Source organism: Antedon bifida, chromosome 3 (assembly GCF_963402885.1).
Source record: "Antedon bifida chromosome 3, ecAntBifi1.1, whole genome shotgun sequence".
Taxonomy (NCBI): domain Eukaryota; kingdom Metazoa; phylum Echinodermata; class Crinoidea; order Comatulida; family Antedonidae; genus Antedon; species Antedon bifida.
The window spans coordinates 4,262,105-4,283,845 of NC_136228.1; the positions used below are offsets into that span (position 1 = coordinate 4,262,105).

Here is a 21,741-nt window from a genome sequence, read left to right on the forward strand (position 1 = left end):
TTAAAGTCTTGTTATCTGTGTTTGTCATGTTACTAATTCTCGCATAATGTTGTTGTCTTGTTGCGGAAATCCGTAGGACCAACCAAACGGGCATCCCTAGTACTAAAATGGTTTAACCCTAAACCGGCAAATTAGTCATAACTACCGATTCATTCGGATCTGTCAAATTAGTGACAAGTCGACTAAGGCCAGGCAAGGTTTACAGGCACCTGTTTCCCGGATCATAATAGGCCTACACAATCGTTAAAGTGGATTTAACCATTTGTAAACAGGCGTAGAGAAGATCACATTATTCAATATCAAGCCTACTCTACCAATTCTACCTGGACTTACGTAGATAGAGTGTTGTTTGTGCTGAGTTTACGACGGAATACGTTAACAGGGCGTAGGAGGATATTTATGTGACTTATAAGACTCAAAAACGCTCTAATAGCAACCGCATCCTGTTGCTTACCCGAATGTAAGCTAATTGTCAGTATGCCTACTGTGTAGTTCAACATCTCCACTGTTGAATCGCTGAAGACTGACAGAAATACTATGGGATTGTGTTTATCTGTTAAAAGCTCTATCAATTCATAATATTTACGTGTTTTTTCATACGTATTTGTTTTAATAAATACGTCAGTTGTTAATTAAGGAATAGTTAACACCAGGATGACTTTATCTAATTATTCAATTGCTGTGGCCGTCATTTCCATATTTCTTCAAACTCAAGTGGGCACTGGTTCAAGTTCAAATGGTGGTGAGTAAAGTTTTATTGTTTGGAATTAGTTAGGGATCATGTCAAAATTATTCTACTGCGGTTACTGCAGTAACTCACAGAGATTTCACTATGATATATCTATCTATGAGTAACTGTAGTAGAAATGTTTACATGGCCCCTTAGTTCATTCATAATTAACGACACGTCAGAACATGTATTATATTACTGATTTGACAGATTAAAACACATTAATAATTGTCTCTTTAATGTCAAAGAATATTAATATACCCATTGTGCCTTAGCATGGATGTAATGGTGACGACGAGGCGAGACGTACTACAGCCTATAGACCTACATATTTAATTTACACTGACAGAAAATGTGGTCGATTCGAACTCTCACGACCCTTCAAAGTACACCTTGCATTTTGAGTCGGAGCTATTCCTGACCACGCCCACAAAAGCCGTACTACGCCCACCAAGGACATTAATGAATGCTGTGTTGTTATTAGCAGTAGCTTTAGTTCCACGAAAGCGAGATGATTGAGTTTTAGATCTGAGGGTGACAATATCTTTAAAACATGACGAAAGAGTTCTAGGAAGAACATACTTCAGGGATTAACAAAAATGTCCTATTATCCAATTATATCCTTTCACTATTCTGTGGATTACACAACATGAATAGTGGCACTGGATTAACTCTAAATGATTCAGTCTTTCTTGAGTGTTTAGTGCTATAGAATGCTCTAATATCTGCTAAACTTGAATACAGTTATATTATAGCTACAGCCTATTCACAACTATGTGCAAAGTTATACTCCTATTTTGACAAACATGTTCACTGTAGACATAACGCCTTTTTTGAAGACTGGAATGTCATAAAATTCAAGTAAAAACATGTATACACTTCGCTATTTGACCTAAACTTAACCTGAACCGATTCTACAGTGGAGTGGAAGAATATCTTTGTAGTCTGTTGGCATACCATATACGCATGTGTTATTCCATAGACGGATACAAGAGGGGGGGAGGAAATCTCAAAATGTAGGCATAAATGACAGGGCAGCAGAAATTCATTTTACCATTAGGCCCTGTCCCACATTATTCTACAATCCTCTGGATCCGCCATTGGGACTCATGATATGAATTTAGACCATGTGTTACCAACTTTCCCTTCGAAGGACTTAAAATGGTGTTCCAGACACGGAATAAAACTCCGCATGACGGTCAGTTAGGCCTAAATTGAAAGCAAACTATGTAATTTTCCATTATGATGTAGAAGGATAAATCAAGCAGCACCAGATGGAATTAAAATCATTTTTTTTTCGAGAACAATGATCACATTAATCGGTATTCAAAACTAATTCCATTTCGATACAACAGGGAACCACAGTACGGAAAGATTACATTGGTCAAATACATCTGTCCTTGAGTCGGCGTCTTTTAACATTAGAACGTAATAATATTGTTTAATTTGATTTACAGAGAATGAGTGGAGTTTTGTTAGGCCCATGGTATTCAATTACTCTAATATTAATATGAATTATAGGGCTATGGGTGGATTGGATGTGGTTAACGTGAGTGTTAATTACTGTGTGTTTTACGAATTGTCGGCCTACAACAGGTAGCATTATACAAAACTAAAATTGTTCCTTTGATACTGTAGACCTCACAAGGCTTAAACAGTCGTTGATTTCACATATGAGACATTAAGTTTGTCTTCTTGATTCAAATATACAGATAAGAAGAATGTTATTTATAGACTTGTCTGCTACAACCTAATGGAAGATGAATTCTCTATCCTAACTGTACTTGACTCATTCGTCGGATGGTATAGTACATGTGCTGGGAGTTACAACTCACTAAAGCGTGGTTCCCACTAGAACGCGACGTAGCGACGCAAAGTACTGTATTGCGTAATCACAAGTGGGAACCGACGACGCAATAGTGCTACAAACATCATAGGAGGAGGGAAACACAATGATTGGAAGGGGAATTTTCTTACGTTGCGTCGCCAGTGAGAACCAAGCTTAAAATTATCATAAATTATATGTATATTCATAAGCACATAGACCTACACATAAAATGGTTAGGGCTATTACATCGGCATAATGTAAATGTCCTCACTGCTAACGGTTTCTTTTTCCTTTTTCAGGTAGGCCTAAATACTGTCTTGATAACCGCGCTTTTCAAAATGGATGGGTAAGGTATGAACTGGACGGAGCATTTTACAGTCAGCGACAACTCGTCCCAGGCACTCGAAAAACATTTGGTTGCAAGTCTGGGTTTTCATTAATAGGTAACCGTACCATACTCTGTGGTAGGAATGGAAAGTGGTCGAATGCGGATCCAACATGTGTGGCAGGTGAGAAGGGTATAGCATTCACCGATATTGTAGTCAAATATGTGTTATGGTACTATACAACGTGGGTAATACTTTGGGGTTAGAATACTAACAATTAGGTATTGAACAATCATATTTAATGATTTGTAATTTCACAGAATTATAATATCGCAATGTCATGTTATTTTTTGAGAAAGCAATTATTACATTTATTTATCAATGTATATACATAACAAAAAAACATTGAACTAAATAACTAAATTTGAGTAGTTTTAGTATGTTTACACGTCCTTTTCTCTATCGGAGTTAAATGCAATGCTTCAACCGGTTTAGCTTCTGCGAGTTCAAACTTGTGTGGTATAAACTTTCAACGAATACCTCGGCACCTATCGAGTTAATGACATGAGAATGCATAAGATAGTTAGCCGATCACACGAGTACTTACGTCGGACGCAATTAAGATCAGCTTAATTGAATTATGTTCTGAACGCTTAAATATACTTGTCAACATAGCTACACACAATAAACAAATCCATACTCTTACTTTTATAATAATATAACCATATAGAAAATTCCGGAGCAGAGCCAAATCGGCAGTTGACATGATCTGTCCATAACAGACCCATTTTGACCATACCGTCTGATGCTATATTGTATTCTTTATCTGTCAGATTCTTGTTGGCCATTGTACGAGGATTTAAACAATTATGAAATTACTGTCTACTCACATGATTTGATGGAAGATGGAAAATACGCTCATGGCACGGGTGTTCAGACGTACTGTAAGTTCACGTACGTTTTAACGCACGGTGACGGTGCATCGAAATGCGTCGCAGGCGACTGGCTTCCCTACATTCCTTTCTGCAGACCGTACAACACATCGATGTATATCACTACGCCAGCTCCTACAGGTATGCTGAAAATTGTAAATATATTTAGAGTTACTATCATCATTAGTTAATCGCTGCATAAGAGCAGCGATAGTCAGTGGCTTAACGTAGAGAATAGACATGAGGCCCCTTGTTTAAGAACCCTAAGTGGCCCTTCAACGCTGGAGGCCTCGGGCGTTTTAGTCCTTTTCGACAAATTTTAATTTTCCTCTGGCCACTGCTCAGGGGCCCCATAAGCTCAGGGTCGGAGAGTCCCCCTGGGTTTAGCCAATGAGCGCTCATAGCCGTTACGTGATAGTCCTTGCTCCTCTCTCATCCCAGAGTCAGACGTTTTCATTAATGCATTACGATGTATTTCCATCCTTAAAACAAGTCATACATTTTTAAAAAATATCAATATTTTCCTGTTAACAGGAGGATGTCAATCCCCATTTATTTGGTCTGGCACCTTGCTTGGTAACCATGGCGACATAATACCAACTGGTACCTTCGTAGAATACGAGTGTATGCCGTTTGCGGAAAAAACCGAAGAGGGCGACATTCGCTGCTTGGATGGGGTATGGTATCCCTCTGATCCAGGCTGTAGGGAAAGTAAGTTTAAGATTTTCAAAATTAATTTGTATAGGCCTACACTTGTTTCTTGGCGAAATTCTTGTAACGAATTTGTCATGTGTATTAATTGCTTTTTATGTAGGTTTGCTTGCGCATAGTAAACATGCACTATTTCAAAGTCTTGAATTTGCAAATAGCAAACAGGCCATGCCTATTGATTTTCAGGGAAATCGATATATTTGTGACGTCACAAAACTTATTGAAATCTCGAGTTATCTATATTTCCTTGTTTTCCTAAATTGTCTAAATTTTGCCAAGCACTGCTCGGTTTCTTAGCGTTGGAACATGTATCAATCCACACGTACAGTTAATCTATGTCACGTCTACACTATCAAACTTCATGTGACAACAAAATGTGATGTTCCCATATATGAACATGATGATATCATATCACTACCATATTTGGGCATATCACTACCATATTTGGGCATATCACTACCATATTTTGGCACATCACACTTTTTTTTCGTCAAACTAGTTTGATAGTGTAGACATAGCTTAAGATAACAAATGATCACGCATTTCGCTTTCCTAATTTGAGCAGAAACAATGTTGGCATATCTGTTTATTTTTTTCGTTTAACTTTAAACTTGTTTACATTTTATTATCTTCTCTTTTCAAAGAATCGTGTGACGTACCAGTTTTGTCGATGGGATTATATATAAAGGATTACCAAGAGGAAGACTTCTTCCTTCACGGTTCGATGGTGACATTTGGATGCTTTGCTGAATGGCAAATGCAAGGCGAGGAATCTGCTATATGTTGGTACGGACAATGGTCAGTTTCCAAACCAACATGCACGTCAGGTACGTTATAAGGTGAAATACAACGAGGCATGCCGTATATTCTTTTTTTTTGCTGAGTGCTGATGAAATGAACCCTAATCTTAACACTAAACTTTATTAATATAACCATCTTTGGATATAACATCTCTCACATGTTCTACTTAAGGTCAATATTTAAACCCACAGCCAAAAACACACTCTCCAAATTCATTGTATGTGCATATGGATAACGTCAAGTGCACCTATCTAATGTTCATGGTAACTTATAACACTTGTATTATAGGACTGGTGGCCCGCATATACTGAATAAAATCTCTCATTGGAGAGAACAAAATTAATATAAGTAGGTCTATCGGTGGTACTTAATGTTTGTGTCGTACATTAAGATTGTGTTTTCGCTATATATTCACTTTCCTTAACATTTTATACTTCCAGACAAAATAAGCAAATATACAGATTGTGGCCTGGCAGGAGATACGAGTGTCCACGGACTGACGGGTAGAATAATAGGAGGATTTGATGCGAATCGGGGAGCCTGGCCGTGGCAAGCTGGTATATATTGGCAAGATCAACGCAAAAGGGTAACTTGTATGCTTAGTTAAATAACAAGTAAAGCGTGGTGGTTCTCACAAACACAATTATTGGAATAGCACTTTCTTACGCTACGTAGGTTGCGTTACGTAGTGGGAATCACGCTTAATGGAGAACCCATGTTTTGGGATATCCACGTTCATGGGACACCACTATTAGGGGCCACCTCTATCCAGGGGATACCATATGAAACGAACGAGAGAAATCTGTTCCGAGTACAACTCTTCGTCCTCATTTATAATTTCTTGTACTGTATTTTATTTTGACACGCAGCATACTTTAGGGCAAAAAACAATATCGCCCTCTATTGGATAGCAGATTATAAACTTTTGCGTAAAGTCTATAATATAAAATATAATATTCTAATGTATTAAAACGTGAACTTATATTTAAATCTCTATATCATGTATACACTATCTTACATCTTTACATTTTTTCTTCAGTGGCATTTCTTCTGTGGAGGTAGTTTAATTGACAACGACTGGGTAATGTCTGCTGGCCATTGTTTTGGTCACAACGAAGACGTCACAAAGATACAAGTTCGATTAGGTGAGTTGAGGTTGTAGTACGCTCGAGTTAAGGTTTGTAGTAAGCTCGCGTTGAAGTTGTAGTACGCTTGAGTTGAGGTTGTAGTACGTTCACGAGTTGAGGTTGTAGTACGCTCGAGTTGAGGTTGTAGTACGCTCGAGTTGAGGTTAACTTGTAGTACGCTTGAGTTAAGGTTGTAGCGCGCTTGAGTTGAGGTTATAGTACGTTCGAGTTAAAGTTGCAGTACGTTCGAGTTAAGGTTGTAGTACTTTCGAGTTGAGGTTGTAAGACGCTCGAGTTGAGGCTGTAGCACGCCCGAGTTAAGATTGTAGCACGCACGAGTTGAGGTTGTAGTACGCTCGAGTTGAGGTTGTAGTACGCTCGAGTTGAGGTTCTACAGTACGCTCAAGTGGACATTTAACAAAATAACATAATACATTATTATATCTCTCTTTAGGTACAACGAATCGTACTGGGGACAGGGGTACAAATAGAGAGCAGGTGTTTTTGATTGATGCTTTGTATCTTCCGAAGCAGCATGATTTCCGAGGCTTTGATTACGACATTGCGGTGATGCATCTTAAGCGAGAAGTTGCACTCAATCGATTTATTCACTCAATCTGCTTGCCACCAGAACCAGAATCCAGTAACCAAGGTACAAATCATATTTTCAAATTCCCACGTCAGCCGAAGTATAAAATGTGCCCGTTCATAAATCTTGGTTCCCACTTGCGACGCAACGTAACGCAACCTACGCAACATAAGCAAATGCCCTTCCAATAATTGTGTTTGCCCCCGCCTGCGTGAAATCAACCCGATTTTTGCAGCACCTGTGTCGTCGGTTCCAACTTGTGATTACGCAATACAGCACTTAACGTCAATACGTCGCTGCGTTGCGTTCTAGTGAGAAGCACGCTTTATAAGAAAAACGGGGATGTGAAAACGATACTATACAGTACTAACTCTAAATCATAAATATCCCCATTCTATGTAAATGGGACAAAACAGAAAATAAATCAATTAATAATGACATTAATGACGAAATAACTTTTCTTTTTCAGATGGTTTGGTTGAAGTTGGTACCATGGCGACTGTAGTTGGTTGGGGTCATCACCTACCGGTTCACTGGAACAATAGTGAACTCATATTCTACAAAGACGATCTTCAACAGTTGACAATACCTATTAGACCGCGAAACGTGTGTATAGCCAGTCTAAGACGCGTAAATGAGGACGTAACGCAATTCACCAACACTATGTTCTGCGCAGGCTTCAACAAAAAGGCAAAGGACACATGTTTCGGTGATTCAGGCGGTCCGCTTATGCGCAACGTCATGTATAATGGTAAAAAACGATGGGTGCAAGTTGGTATCGTGAGTGCTGGAAAAGGGTGCGCAATTTCAGGACAATACGCTTACTACGCACACGTACCAAAATTAGTACCTTGGGTAAAACGAGTGATGAAGAGTCACAAACCAACGCAAGGAAAAGCGTTGATACAAGTGTAAATTGTATTACTGTATTAGTTTATAATAATGTTTAATAGATATAAGATCTATTTTCCTAATTATTGCATTTTTGCTATTATTATTATGTTTATTAAAATAAATGTTGTTAATAAACGTCGTTGTTTTTTTTTTGTATCATTATAGGTCTTATTACAGACGCCACCTTTTGGTTTAGCATTCAAAATTCCAAAGTTTTTGGCACAATTGTTTCTTTCATGATAATTTTAAATAACAAGGAAAGTCTGTCCATTGGGTTTACTATTATTTAAATTATTAGTTTAATGCAAAAAACAGCGCCACCTTTTAGTAGTTGAGCATTTAAAATCAGATCTTTCCGATGGTTTTCGCATATTGATTCAAAATTCAAAGCATCACGATGGCAATGAAATTATCAACATGCAAACTAATTGTTGTTGAACAATTCACCGAACGAAAGAAAAGAGATTTAGAAACCAGTTATATCATGGGAATGATAAGCGAAAGTATAAACGAAGAGGAAAGTGGAAAAATCATCCCATGTTATTTAAACGATGATCTGAAGAGCGACGTGGCGCATAAAGCCCTCGCCTTAGCGGTGGGAGACCGATTTATCTCCACCAATGTCAATAGAGGATCGAGGAGACAATCTCCGACTCTCAAATATTTCCAAGGTAAACTATCATATCCTTTTCCAAATAATTCAAACATTTATTTTACAGTAATGTTTAGTTATAATTTTAAAATATAAAATCCATTTTTACAATTTGTTTTTGTATTTTGCATACAATATACTAGGCGCGCTAAAAAGATTGGTTGCCACTTGGACGCAACGCCATCACGGGATGGTTCATCGCGTCGTGATTGGGCAAATGACTTGCGGCACGGTTACGTCATTGTTTAGCCTCCAAAGTGGGAACCAAGCTTTACTCATAGTAAACAGCGAAACGTACGTCAGCGTCATTTCCAAACATGATCCCAACGATCACTCTATAAATTGTAAACAGCTATTGTAACGGCAGTATGCGTATCTGGGTTAATTTGCATAAATGCAGGCCAAGGTACGAATTTTGTTGGCGCACGCAACGAATTTGAAGAGAAAATTAGACAATATCTGTTAGATGAAAACTGCGACTGGATTTCGTTTAAGTTCAACGTCCCGTCAGCTAGCCACATGGGTGGCATATAGGAGCGCATGATAAGTACAGTAAGAAGTGCGCTTGAACCTCTACTACAACGTTGTGGCGAGCAACTTGATAACGAATCTTTCAGAACATTATTAGCCGAAGTTCAAAATATTGTGAACTCTCGCCCTTTAACTATAAATACTTTATCCGGGGTTGATTCACCCGAACCTCTTACTCCAAACCATTTTTTAACCATAAGGCGAAAGTTATTCTTCCTCCCCCAGGTACGTTCCAGAATACAGATGTGTATTGTCGTCGACGATGGCGAAGAGTGCAGTATGTTGCGGAGCAGTTCTGGCAACGCTGGAAAAAGGAGTACATTACAACTCTTCAGACTCGTCAGAAATGGACTTACCAAAAACGTAATATGGAAATTGGAGATGTTGTTTTGATAAAGGACGATAATGCTGCTAGAAACCAGTGGAAACTTGGAAAAATAAAAAATGTGTATGCCAGTGAAGATGGACTTGTGCGGAAAGTACAACTCAAAATTGGAAAAGACAAGACACTTAATCGACCTGTACACAAATTAGTTTTATTGGTCGCAACGGATAAAATGGAACTCTAAATCATACAAACTGTATTGAATGTTCATTCCCCGTCATGGAGCCAACTAATAGTCAAGCATAATATTTAGATAGGCGTATACAAAAAAAAGTATATATAAAATAAATGATAAAAATTGCAATCTAATATGCAAAGATTGTGTAAACTTTGCAGGGAGCCATGTAACGGCAGTATGCGTAGACTAGCAAACAATTACGTAATTGTTGTATCTGGGTTAGTTTGCATAAATGCCAGACCAGGCGACGTATAATAGAATCTCACTGGCCAGTGTGGCTAGTTGAGATGATGCCAGCGTATAGACGGAGGTCTTAGTTAGTATAAAGAAGTTACACTATATGGAGAATTACACAATAAAATATCTCGATTGTTGCATGATACAAGCCTTCCGTGTTCTTTCTTACGTATTATCTCAACTCAAAGAAGTGGCCAGTGAGGCCGCAGTTACAGCTATACTATAGATGCCTATATGTAAATAAGATAAACAACTGAAAAAAGAGAAGGCTTCACTGTTGAAAAAATACAGACATGTTAAATGACGTCATTGATTTATGAAATTTCCGACCGTCTATTCATCTACATATAGGAGATAATCGATTACAAATGAGATAATCGATTACAAATGAGCTAATCGATTTCAAATGAGCTAATCGATTACCAATAAGGAAATCATTACACTCGTTTATTAGATTTCTGAGTTTAAACCATTTTGAGTTAATATCATAAAAGGAATGGCGAATACACAGCTTGTTGTAATCTACGCACTCGTTCCCACGGGAGACAAATTGAAGCGACCTAATCTATGATTTAGCCAATAGTTCATGGAATTAAAAGCAAACTAGATCGTTGAAGAATTCAAAGCGATCAAAATGTACTAATTATCATAGAGCGGACACTTACAATACTCAACTTTATACTTTGTTAAATTTCCGATGCAAACAACGCTTAAATGTAGGACATGGTATGTTATTTTGCACGTACAGTTTTTGCATGTTTTTATATTATATTTTTCTGTAACAGTCGGAGCGTACATTAGCTTTTATTTCGTAGACATATTGTGTAGGCAACTCATGTTACCATTACCTCACCATACAGGTTCACTGATATCGTTAGTCAACTCGTTAAACTAACCGCTCCTTCTAACAAAAATGTCCCCTTACATTTTTCTTTATAGGCCTAAATAATCATGTCTTCTACTTACATTTAAATGTATATTTATCTTTATTAATGAGTTAAAACAAACTGTCATCACATAAAATGTTATGTAGGCTACAGTTAACTGGAATGTGCCTTATAACGGTAAAAAAACAATACCTATAGGCCTACGTAAATCTATAACATACTGTTTTTGCTTGAATATATTGCACTTTTTAACAAAAATTATTGAATATAGTTAATTTACAGATGTGTACGAAAGCTTTCTTATTGTTTGTTCGTTGCAAATGCAAACACATACAGGTATGCTAACAAACTTATAGGCCTACGCTACACCATTTCATTTTCAGTAGGCCTAATTATAGGTGATCTGTACTATACGGATCGCCTATTAAGTATCCTTTCTTTGTTTAATGGTATAGTCTGAGTGAGCATACGATACTCTCAACAACAGAGTACATGTACACTAAGCTCGGTAACCCTAAACTCTTTTATCACCTGTGAAATTGCACAAGACTGATGATAATAAATCATAATTTTATGATTAAATTTGACAACTTGCTACATTACACTACTGGTTTAAGTAACATGAGATAATGCTAATCAAAAAGCCCTAATACTGCAGCAGCATATCAAAGTAATTAGCATACAAAAGTCTTGTAGCACCACCTAAAGCTCTATCTACACTATATGTTTATATGTTCATTCAACATTTATTTAGAAACAGTTCCAAGAAATAAAAGCAGCATACATTTACAATAACTTAAACTATTAATCTTTATGTGACACAAAAATGTGATTTGCCCATAGATATGTCATATCACTACCATATTTGGGCATATCACTACCATATTCGGGCACATCACACTTTTTTTTGTCAAACTAGTTTGATAGTGTGACAGAGCTTTAAACAAAGGAGGGAGAGGGGCACATTATCAACATGCTCGTGTTGCTTCGCCGCTGTTGAAAACAAGGCCAACAGCCATAAGTCGCGTGCTCTCAGAAAAAAATGAACTTTCAAAAAGTAATGTACTTTAAAACTTTTCTGTACATCAAACAGTTCAAAAAGTACAGAAAAGCGATAAAACGCATAGTGATACCGGACCGACAGACAGACCGACAGACCGACCGACCGACATAGTGAACTATAGAGTCGCGTCCACGCGACTAAAAATGTTGGTTTTTATCAATATAGGGAAGGTTTGTATTTTATAATAAACAATATATATTTTTAAAACCGGAGCTACCCTTTAAGAATACATTTTGGAGAAAGTTTCTAAAGTTTATTCGTTTAGTGATTAAGATTGATTAAAAAGCCTTCGCTGACATTTAAAAATAAACCTAATTCGAGAATAGGAAATCTACATTAGAAGGCTTGCAGTGACGTCATCATTCGCAGATATTAGTTTTAACATCAACAACAAACGATGTATGAATTAGTTTTAACATCAACAAACAAATCATGATTTAGTTTTATTACAAGCATGCCACTCGGATGATTTGAATTAATCAAGTTTAGCCAACAAAAACATGCAATAATCTATAAATAAAGCAATTAGTACTCGGCGTTGTTTAGCTTTCCAAAGAAATCAAACAGTTGAGATAATTTACGACATTGTTCGGCGGGAAATCGTAACAAAATAAAAATTAGTTTCATGTATTCATAAAGCAAAAAACGCAGCAATTGAGGTGTTTACCGTGGGGAACTTCTATAACAAGTTGCAACCTCACCCGGTTCTCTGTACTGTATCTCAACATATAACATTATTATGTACAGTATCATAGCAAATTATGTAATATGGTGTCACTTAGTATCACATGCGAAGCCTCGAATCATACACCATAAGCCTATCCTAACCTATAAAATAATACATTACCGTTATTCGACTCGCAATATTAGGGTAATTGCCTATAACAGTAGGCCTATATCAAAATTAATTATTACATTTCAGTATATCACCGGGCGATTTAGAATTCATGTTCTGTGCCTGTTGTGTATATATATATAAATTTTCTATGCTTTTGTGACAGGAATTTCGCACTTTTATATTTTATTTATTTTTTAACATCTATATAATGATATTCCACTATTTTTCTTCTTGGTAGTATTATATAAAATGATGGTTGACTTTTTAGTTAGTTAGTTCCATTACTTTATCATTCTACTGTTTATGAGGTAATATTGACTAGTTACAACACATAAAATATAATATCAAAAGCAGATGAAAGTAATTTAAATACAATTGCTCATGTAACTCAATAGCAGTAGCTTAATTTACTAACCCTAACCGAGTTACGACGTATATAATCAAAATCGGCTGATGAATAAGGTAAGTCATATATTTTGTTGTATAGACGCTTTCTTTATGAATGGTTGTTTTAGAATTTCCAACCTCCTCACAACATTTATTTTATTCAAACTCAGTTTATTTTGTTTCAAACAAACAAACGAAATAAATTGAATTAAATTTAAATATAGAGAGTACATTTTCATGCATTGACAGTTAATATAATTTGGTTTATTTCAGAAAAGAACCAGATTAAATTAATTATTATTATTATTAATATTAATATACATTGCTATATTATCTTGTGCGCAATTGAATGATCAATAATTATGATAAAGTTATCTGTATGCTTTGTTTGACTTTTGTTTTTACCCATACGATAGAAACAATATTTACAGTATTACTGAAATAATGTGAAATCTGATAACATTTAATAAAATTAAACATTGTTCAATATGTTTAAGTTGGTTGCTATACTGTAAGTGAAAGTACGTCACTGCAGTCTGAACTTTATCAAACCAATCACGTGCATTTCCTCTCCTCTCTCATTGGCTAGGATAAGAGGCACTGTGCGATTTACGTGATGATATGCAAACGATAAAATACTGTTGGCAATAAAACACGCATCGAGTATTAGAATAGCTCATACAGATTTCCGGAATAGTAACATACAGGATATTAGACTATTAAGTCCTTACTGTCATCTGAAACGCCCCCTGAAAGGACAAACCTGCACTGTTAGCTGGGATGATACATAAAAGTGAAAGACAACTCGAACCAAGATCAACTGTAGAAAACTGAGCTCCCCAAACATTTCTTAAATTGCAGTTTTAATATTGCTGATTATGTAAGTATGAAAATGCAAGTTTTTCTATCATGGGTGCATATTTGTTCGCATGTGGGCCTAAACTTTACGCCAAATTCTACATCAAAGAGGACCAATTGGGAGTTTTGCATTCTTGTTTTTTTAAATAAACAATTGCTTTGTTAGTTTATGCAAGGCAATCTAGCAGCCGGATGATGAGCTCGCCTTGCCAAGATAGGAATTTAGCAACAGTCTTTTGATCGTAGGATTGGCTGCGACAAATTCATACTAGTTCCAATTACAGTACCAAGTACATTATTCTCCGGTTTTTGTTTAAGGTCGTGGAATTACTGACCGTATCGCAACCAAATGTGATTTAATGTAGCTTAGCATCCTGTTATTAGATTGTCTTGGTGTGTGATTTCAATTTAAATTTGTTTATAGTTTTTATATTTATTTTATCTCATCTCATCTAACGTATATATTCCTATGGAGACAATGGAATTGAAAAAAAAAAATAGGTGAAGGAAAGGTTTCATAATCAATAACATTGCTTCCATTATGAAAGATTTTGAGGAAAAAAATCTGTCTCACCTTCGAGGGAACACTTCTCTGTGGCTTGGACTCAAAGTTATACATTCATTCATTAATGTTCTTTATTTTGGATAGAACATCCATATACTAATCATACAAAAAACAGAAAGAGAAACAATTTTACCAGGAAATTAACAATATAAGCAACTTCCACAAAACCACTACAATATCCTAAAATACCAATTTGCACCAACGCTGATGTAGGTTGGATTGTGGAAGTTCGTTAACTATGGTTTGAATCAGACTATTACAACTGTCATGAATTCTTAAAACTATGTAACAGTATGGAGTTCATTTGTAGCAGCGAAGTATTCTTATTAAGCTTAATTAGAAAGAGAGTATAGAGATTTGAACACGTAAATTTCCTTTGCGTTATCAACTACCGTCATATAAAAATATGTAAATGCTCAGGATGTCGTCGATAATCATTATCTTACTGTAGTTTTTTTCCGATTCATCAATTTCGATAGCTAGTAGGCCTATATACTAAAATCGTTGGAATTTAACATGCATGCGTTTTTTTTATAAATAGAAAATGCATGTTTCCAGGGAGGTGATAAAGTCACATAAAGGTCATAATAACATATTAATGCTGCAATAACAACAATGTTAGACAGAATGTTAACACATGAAGGAATTCTGTGAACTCATAAATCGATGTAGACTTAATAAATAACACAAACACATAATATAAAGATAATTCTATATCTATGATTTATGTAGTAGCACACAAAGTGGCACATAGACGTTACGCAACGCAGGTCATTTGACCAATCAACCATGGATCTGTGATCATTGGTCCCCCGTAAATGATCAATTATTGCGCGTACGTCATTGCATTGCGTCTGTATGCGTTGAAATTGACTGAAAACAATCATTATTATATTATTGCAATACAGAGAAAATAATATGAGGATGTGTAGATTGATAGTAAAACAATATAGATATAAAAGTCGTGGGTTCAAATCGGGTTCTAGTGCATTGTCTCATTCCTTGATTTTTTTTATATTTCTTTTCAGAAAAAAAACGAGAAAATGACAGAAGACACAGAATTTGTTGACACAGATTACGACGACGTAGTTGAAGATTTCACATATTACTACATAGACTCTAATTCTGAAGCATATTACTTGTACCCTCCAATAGCTAATATAATTTTCTCTATCATTTTACCTATATTTTTCACAATCGGCATCCTAGGTAACTTGGGATTACTTATTGTTTTTGTGCGCATACGAACGCTTCGTAACTCGGTAAACATATACCTTTTGAATGTTGCTTTCTGTGATTTTGGTCTTCTCATAACTGCTGGGCCAATGTTATGGAAAAGCTATCTTACAAGTCCAGTAGAAGATGATTACTATCACGTGGGTATCATAGGCTGTAAGATAGTGTTAATCTTTGTAGAAACATGCGTCGTGGTATCATGTTTGACTTTCATGATTGTCTCTATTGAGCGATACCTATCCATCTGTTGGCCTATACGATTCAGAGATATAGAAAATCCAAAACGAGCTGTTGTCTTTTGCATCATGTTATGGCTTATCGTATGTATTTACAGATCACCTGTTTTACATTATTCGTATCTTCATACCGTAAACTTAAAATGGGTAAATACGACTATAGTCGACCCGTTAGTTGCTCCATCGGAAGTTGCGTACTGTGTGATATGTGATGGAAGACCCGGTCAACCGACCGAGTCCGCATGTACAAAGATTCACAAAATGTACTTTGCCGAACACTATTTTTTGGTTGCTATGATGCCGTTGTTTTTATTTCTTTACTCCAGTATGATTGTCTGCCTTCGGTCTCAGATATCCAATCAGAGGCATTCAAGTAATGAAGTCGTCGAAATCAAAAAGCACGTAGTCGTTATGCTGATGGTGACCATAACTTTTATGCTTGTTACTATTATCCCTGCTAGGATACTTCTAATCATACTTGCCCTCACGCAGAAAGAAGTACTCCCAAAAACCACAATTATAACTTTACTTTACATCAGTAAATGTGCTATGTTCATAAACGCGTCTGTCAATCCATTCATATACATCACAATGAGTACTGGCTACAGAAATGCGTTTAAGAGATGTTTCTTCCCGAACTTATGCCTGAAAAATAACTTAGGTGGAGATGACCAGCAGAGGCTGAAACACAGCAAGGGTGCCAGCAGTGTACTTTCTTTGAACAACATTGGCAAAAACAACATATGTCTTGAATCACAGGCACACATTGACACAATCAAGTAATGTTGACGCAACAAGTAACTTTGACGAATTCGAGTAACTTTAACGAAATCAAGTAACTTTAATGAAATAAAGTAACTTTTGACGCAATCAAATAACTTTTGACGCAATCAAATAACTTTTGACGCAATCAAATACCTTTTGACGCAATCAAATAACTTTTGACGCAATCAAGTTTGAAGCAATTAATTAATTTTGACGCAATCAAGTAACGAAACGGGACTGTTACATTCACACAACCACTTAGTTACACATGACTCTAAAGAAATTATAGAAAAATATAATAATGATGTTTAAACAAAAATCTTCGTGCTTTAAAGTGCCAATTATAGTCGTCTATTTTGTAGAAGAAGAACATGTAGAAGTTCCTCCATAGTCCAAAATTTACGCTTGCGTTTGCTAATAATGGTGTGAAATGCTTTAAATTGAACGGACACCACTCTGTAGTGTAACTCATTTGCATATTATTGTGTATTAACTTGTGTGTCTAATTTGTATTGTCATTTTTCAAATTATAGCTCGCAAAATAAAAATATGATTTATTTAGAAATTTGATTTTTCGTTTTTTTTGTAAAACTAGAAATAACTGTGTTACTACTAAAAAGCTGAATTTTAAACGGCCCAAACTTCGGAGATTTACTTAGACTAATCGACAACACATAACGATGATGATAGAGGACACTGATGCAAATAACAATAAGCATAATTTCGTCAGCGTATATATATAATTAAAATGAAACAATACAAGCCTTAAAAAAGAATTCAATGTATTGTTTTCCATTTGAGAATTTAAGCTGCGAGAAAAAATTTGAAACCCAAGCTACAAAAGCGAGATGCGTTTAACACCTAAAGAATAAACTTATTAAGGCGGCACGCGACGAATAATGTACGGTATCCGAGTAGAGCCTCTGGCCAAATTCGTTACTCAATCTATACAGAGTACAGAATGTTACGGAACGATCCGATTTTGTCTCTGTTACGTTTATTTATTGATGGCTCAACTTTCTATTGGGCTTCAAATCGTATACTAGATCAAAGCAGGGGGTAGATGTGTTCTAAGTAGACCTCATCGGACATAAAACCTCAATTTCTCTAGACGACGATAACTATTTACTAGAATAAAAGAAGAAAGATCACTAAGCATGCAAACACTAGTAAAGTTTGTGTGTTTAGTGTTACAAGCTCAGAGTTGTTCTTTCTGCCAGTTTGGTAAGTAGCAATAACTATTAAATTTTAGTTAAAATAGCTGCCCATTTACTAGTATTTCTGATGCAATACTGGCGAACTTGCATAATTGATGTAGGCCTATACAGTGTTATTCTTCGTAAGCTAGCTTTAGTATGGAAATATTGAGATATGAGATATAGTACATGTTATCTTTAACGCCACTTAAATTAAGTCATGATGGGTACACATTTTTAGTTGGAACTTAACTGGGCCTTACTGAACTGTTAATTTCAACAAAACAGCTTCTCATAATGACCCATAATTATTATTGTGTATAGTACTATGTACATAGTGTTTTTCTTCGTTCTGTTAATATTTGTAAATAACTACTACTGTTAAATATATGAGTAAGAGCTGCTCATATTGACCCGTTTTTCCGATGTGATTAAATTATTGCCAACTTACTTACTTCAGAAATAGCTTGGAGTAGGGACTACTGATAGATTTCGGCTAAAATAGCTGCCCATAAACCGATGGGTCACAATTTGACCCGTAAATCCGATGTGATAATTGCCCACTTACTAGTTACTTACTTACTTAGCCTACTAATCAGTGTTATTTATTTTGAGTGTGAATAGCATTTCAGTAGGGCCTACTGTTAAATTCCCACTAAATGGGTAACCATAATGACTCGTGTAATGTCTGATGTAATACTTGCTAAGTGGCGTTAGTGATAAAGAAAACACGTATCTCGTATCTCGTATCTCAATGTTGCAATGTTATACCTATAATTATATAATTCACTTTAAATGTCATCATCATAATATGGAATTAGATAATGGATAGGCCTAATATATCACTGTAAAAAAAAGTGTTTAAATCTAAAACATCTATTTTGTACCTACTTTTTAGATATGAACATGTTTAGGTTCTAAATACATTCTAAACATGTAGTCTGTATCCAACTGAACACATCAGTGACGTGTTGATTGCTAAACATGTGGAGCAATATAAAGACACGTTTAGGTTTTAAACGTGTTTAATTTGCCATGTGTGGAGCTTCCTTTCGCCACAGTAAAATCATATGCACGCAACGCTAAACACGTACCTAAACATGTTGATTGAACATAATAGTGACATGTTGAATGCTAAACGAGTGGAGGAAAACAACATGTGGGCCTAGCTATAACCACGTTTAGGTTTTAAACACGCTAAATGTGTGTAAAATGTGGGTACAAAATAGATGTTTATGATCTAAACACTATTTTTACAGTAATACTAAATTAAGCAGATACACCACTTTGCAGTTCCAATTATTTAATACGATCTTCTAATATTAATCTTAAAATTGGATAGTTATTATTGGTCAAACTAAATTAAAATTTAGACAGGATGTACTTAACCGAAATACAGAAATAATGCTTATACGGTTATAATTTCTCATTTAGTTTTTAATTATTTCATTAAATATTTTTAAGTTCTGGAAACGATTAAATTGTATTAATTAGAGTAATCATAGAACTAGTACCAATTAGATTAACTGTATTCACCGTCATTGGAAAGAACATGACGTCATCTAGAGAGATTCCTGAAAATTATTATTGCGAGTTTAATTGGCGCGTCATTTGAGCTTATCATTTTACAGTATCTTATAGGCTACTTAGGCCTACCGATATTGTGCAATTCTGTACAGTAAAACTCTTTTAAGACACTCTTATTTAGGGGACACTCCTATTCAAGAGACAATCCTATTTAATGGATACTCCTATTTAGGAGACACGTATGTTTCGTTTTCACGCGGCTACAAGCATATCGATTGGCGCATCGAAACATTGATGTTCGATTCGCCGGACCGGAACCGTGCCGGAACAGGTGTGAAAGACCCTTTAAGGGGACACTTTCACGTAAAATGAACGAACTATGGCTAACCCATCAGTAAGCCGGGATACCTATATTAAGTGTTGAGTTTATTGTGTTTATTGTGTACTACCATCTTTCTTTATTCAGATTCGAGGGAAGTTTCAGCAGTGAACAGAAAATTTATTATCGGTTTCATGGATAACGGACTGAATTCTGTGCCATTGGCTTTGACATTCGTTATAGAAAACACAGAGAGCAGACACAATGTATTACCAAATATCATCAATGTTACGTCATCATTATTCGAAATATCTGTCATCCAAAATGAAGTAACAGAGACAGTTTACCTTCCTAGCAGTCTTGTAATTTCCGGCTCTCGCTTGGGTTTCACAGGAATTGAAATACATTCTGTTGCCGAAATTCGTGTGTTTGGCATAAGCAGCTATAATTCGCAATATTTAGACGGGTTTCTTGGTTTACCAGTCGAGACTCTGGGATGTATGTATTATGTGGCTTCGTACACGGAATCAGAAGTATTGATAATGGCTACCACAGATGATACGACGGTGAGCATTCGTGCCAAAGTCGGAATATCGTTCGAAAACAAATATATAAACGCTGGTGATTATTTAAACATCACTATCGGGAGGTTTCAGGCAGCCCAACTTCAGAGTGAGTTCGATTTGTCGGGAAGCATGATAACATCTTCAAAACCAATCGCTGTAATGGCGGGAAGTAAGTGCGCGACCATATCAGCCAACGGAACTTACTGCAACCATCTAGTCGAACAACTGCCGCCAACTGAACTTTGGGGTTCAAGCTTTTTCCTTTCGTCGTCGTATAAAACTAGCGACTTGTTTCGAATATTCTCAAAGGAGAATAATACAACGGTAACAATAACAACGTCGCTCAGCAAAACAACTGTTACTATTGACGAAGGCGAATTTCACGAGATAGTCTTGACTAATAGAGAATATGCATGGATAGCATCATCCAATACGATTATGACCGTGCAATACAGGGCGAAATATATCTCAGAAAATAATTTAGGTGGACCTGCCATGTGTGTCCGACCATCACTGGCGTCCTTTGACAGTAGACCCGTTACAGTTCCAATGTTTTATTCTTCAACAGTCCACGACACAAATCGATTTATAGAAATCTTATCTACGTGCAACAATATACAACATATATTATTAAATGGAAACGTTCTCCTATTCTATAGAGATCTTGATATTCAATTTATTGAAAAACCTTATCTGTTTGAAAATTACTGCAAATTGGTTGTTCCGTCAACATGGTCCACCGTACATATTTCTACACGTATTGGTACGCACGCGCAGTTTAGTGTAGTTATATATGGATATAGTGATGTAATATCTTTTTCATATCTTGGAAAATTTATTGATTTAAAGAGCAGGGAGTCTACGACGATAAAACCACAAACAATGACTGCATTGTCTAATTTTGTAGCACCATCAACATATATTAGAAGAGCGCCCTATACGGTATCACCCAATCTACAGTCGACGTTAGCGGCGATATCATCAACAACATCTAATTCGTTTACAAGATTTATATCAAGAGTATCTACTAAAAAACGTACTGTAAATCCAACTGTAACCTTTAACATACCTAACCCTACGATACAGCAACAACTAGACAATGATACTGCCCCATCAAATAAGGACAAACTTAACAAATTATGTAAAAAAGAATTATTTGCCCTACCATGTCCATTCGTGTACAGCATGGCCATTACATTGGCGATCGCAGTGATTGTGATTTGCACATGCGCAGTGTACTATTACTATTGTAAATGTTTTTCATCCCAAAGAGGGCATACTTCACCACAATCACGCAAAATATCCAACAAACTTAAACATGCTTGGATGTAAACTACAGTATAGTGTCCAATCCTTAACCATACACGCGGGATACTC

At 36.0% G+C, this 21,741-nt stretch overlaps 2 protein-coding genes and 1 long non-coding RNA gene across 4 annotated transcripts; 2 read left to right on the plus strand and 1 right to left on the minus strand.

Moving 5' to 3' along the window:
* Positions 1–148: 148 nt before the first annotated feature.
* On the plus strand, positions 149–7,959 carry LOC144838733 (clotting factor C-like). Its single transcript, XM_078694192.1, has 9 exons — positions 149–742; positions 2,858–3,067; positions 3,718–3,957; positions 4,351–4,527; positions 5,172–5,354; positions 5,769–5,914; positions 6,368–6,473; positions 6,910–7,107; positions 7,514–7,959. Exons 1-9 carry the CDS (start codon positions 655–657, stop codon positions 7,957–7,959), a joined length of 1,794 nt encoding a protein of 597 aa, XP_078550318.1. The 5' UTR covers positions 149–654.
* Positions 3,238–21,572, minus strand: LOC144838756 (uncharacterized). Its single transcript, XR_013611700.1, has 3 exons — positions 21,530–21,572; positions 3,775–3,962; positions 3,238–3,432 (listed from the first exon to the last, which is right to left on the minus strand). It is a non-coding gene; the product is annotated as an uncharacterized LOC144838756 (long non-coding RNA).
* Positions 13,733–17,289, plus strand: LOC144838738 (G-protein coupled receptor 15-like). 2 transcript variants are annotated; one of them, XR_013611697.1, is made up of 2 exons: positions 13,733–13,976; positions 15,061–15,249. XR_013611697.1 is itself a non-coding variant. In XM_078694199.1 (2 exons), exon 2 carries the CDS (start codon positions 15,563–15,565, stop codon positions 16,772–16,774), a length of 1,212 nt encoding a protein of 403 aa, XP_078550325.1. In that variant the 5' UTR covers positions 13,733–13,976; positions 15,548–15,562; the 3' UTR covers positions 16,775–17,289. The 2 variants fall into 2 exon arrangements, 1 of the variants encoding a protein (XP_078550325.1); XM_078694199.1 differs by lacking the exon at positions 15,061–15,249 and adding an exon at positions 15,548–17,289.
* Positions 21,573–21,741: the final 169 nt, after the last annotated feature.

Excerpts from the sequence above, each read along its gene's own strand:
- LOC144838733 (XM_078694192.1), top strand. The coding sequence starts at position 655 with ATGACTTTATCTAATTATTCAATTGCTGTGGCCGTCATTTCCATATTT. Across the intron at positions 3,958-4,350 it reads CACTACGCCAGCTCCTACAG|GAGGATGTCAATCCCCATTT; the intron begins GTATGCTGAAAA and ends TCCTGTTAACAG. Across the intron at positions 5,915-6,367 it reads GGCAAGATCAACGCAAAAGG|TGGCATTTCTTCTGTGGAGG; the intron begins GTAACTTGTATG and ends TTTTTTCTTCAG.
- LOC144838738 (XM_078694199.1), top strand. The coding sequence starts at position 15,563 with ATGACAGAAGACACAGAATTTGTTGACACAGATTACGACGACGTAGTT.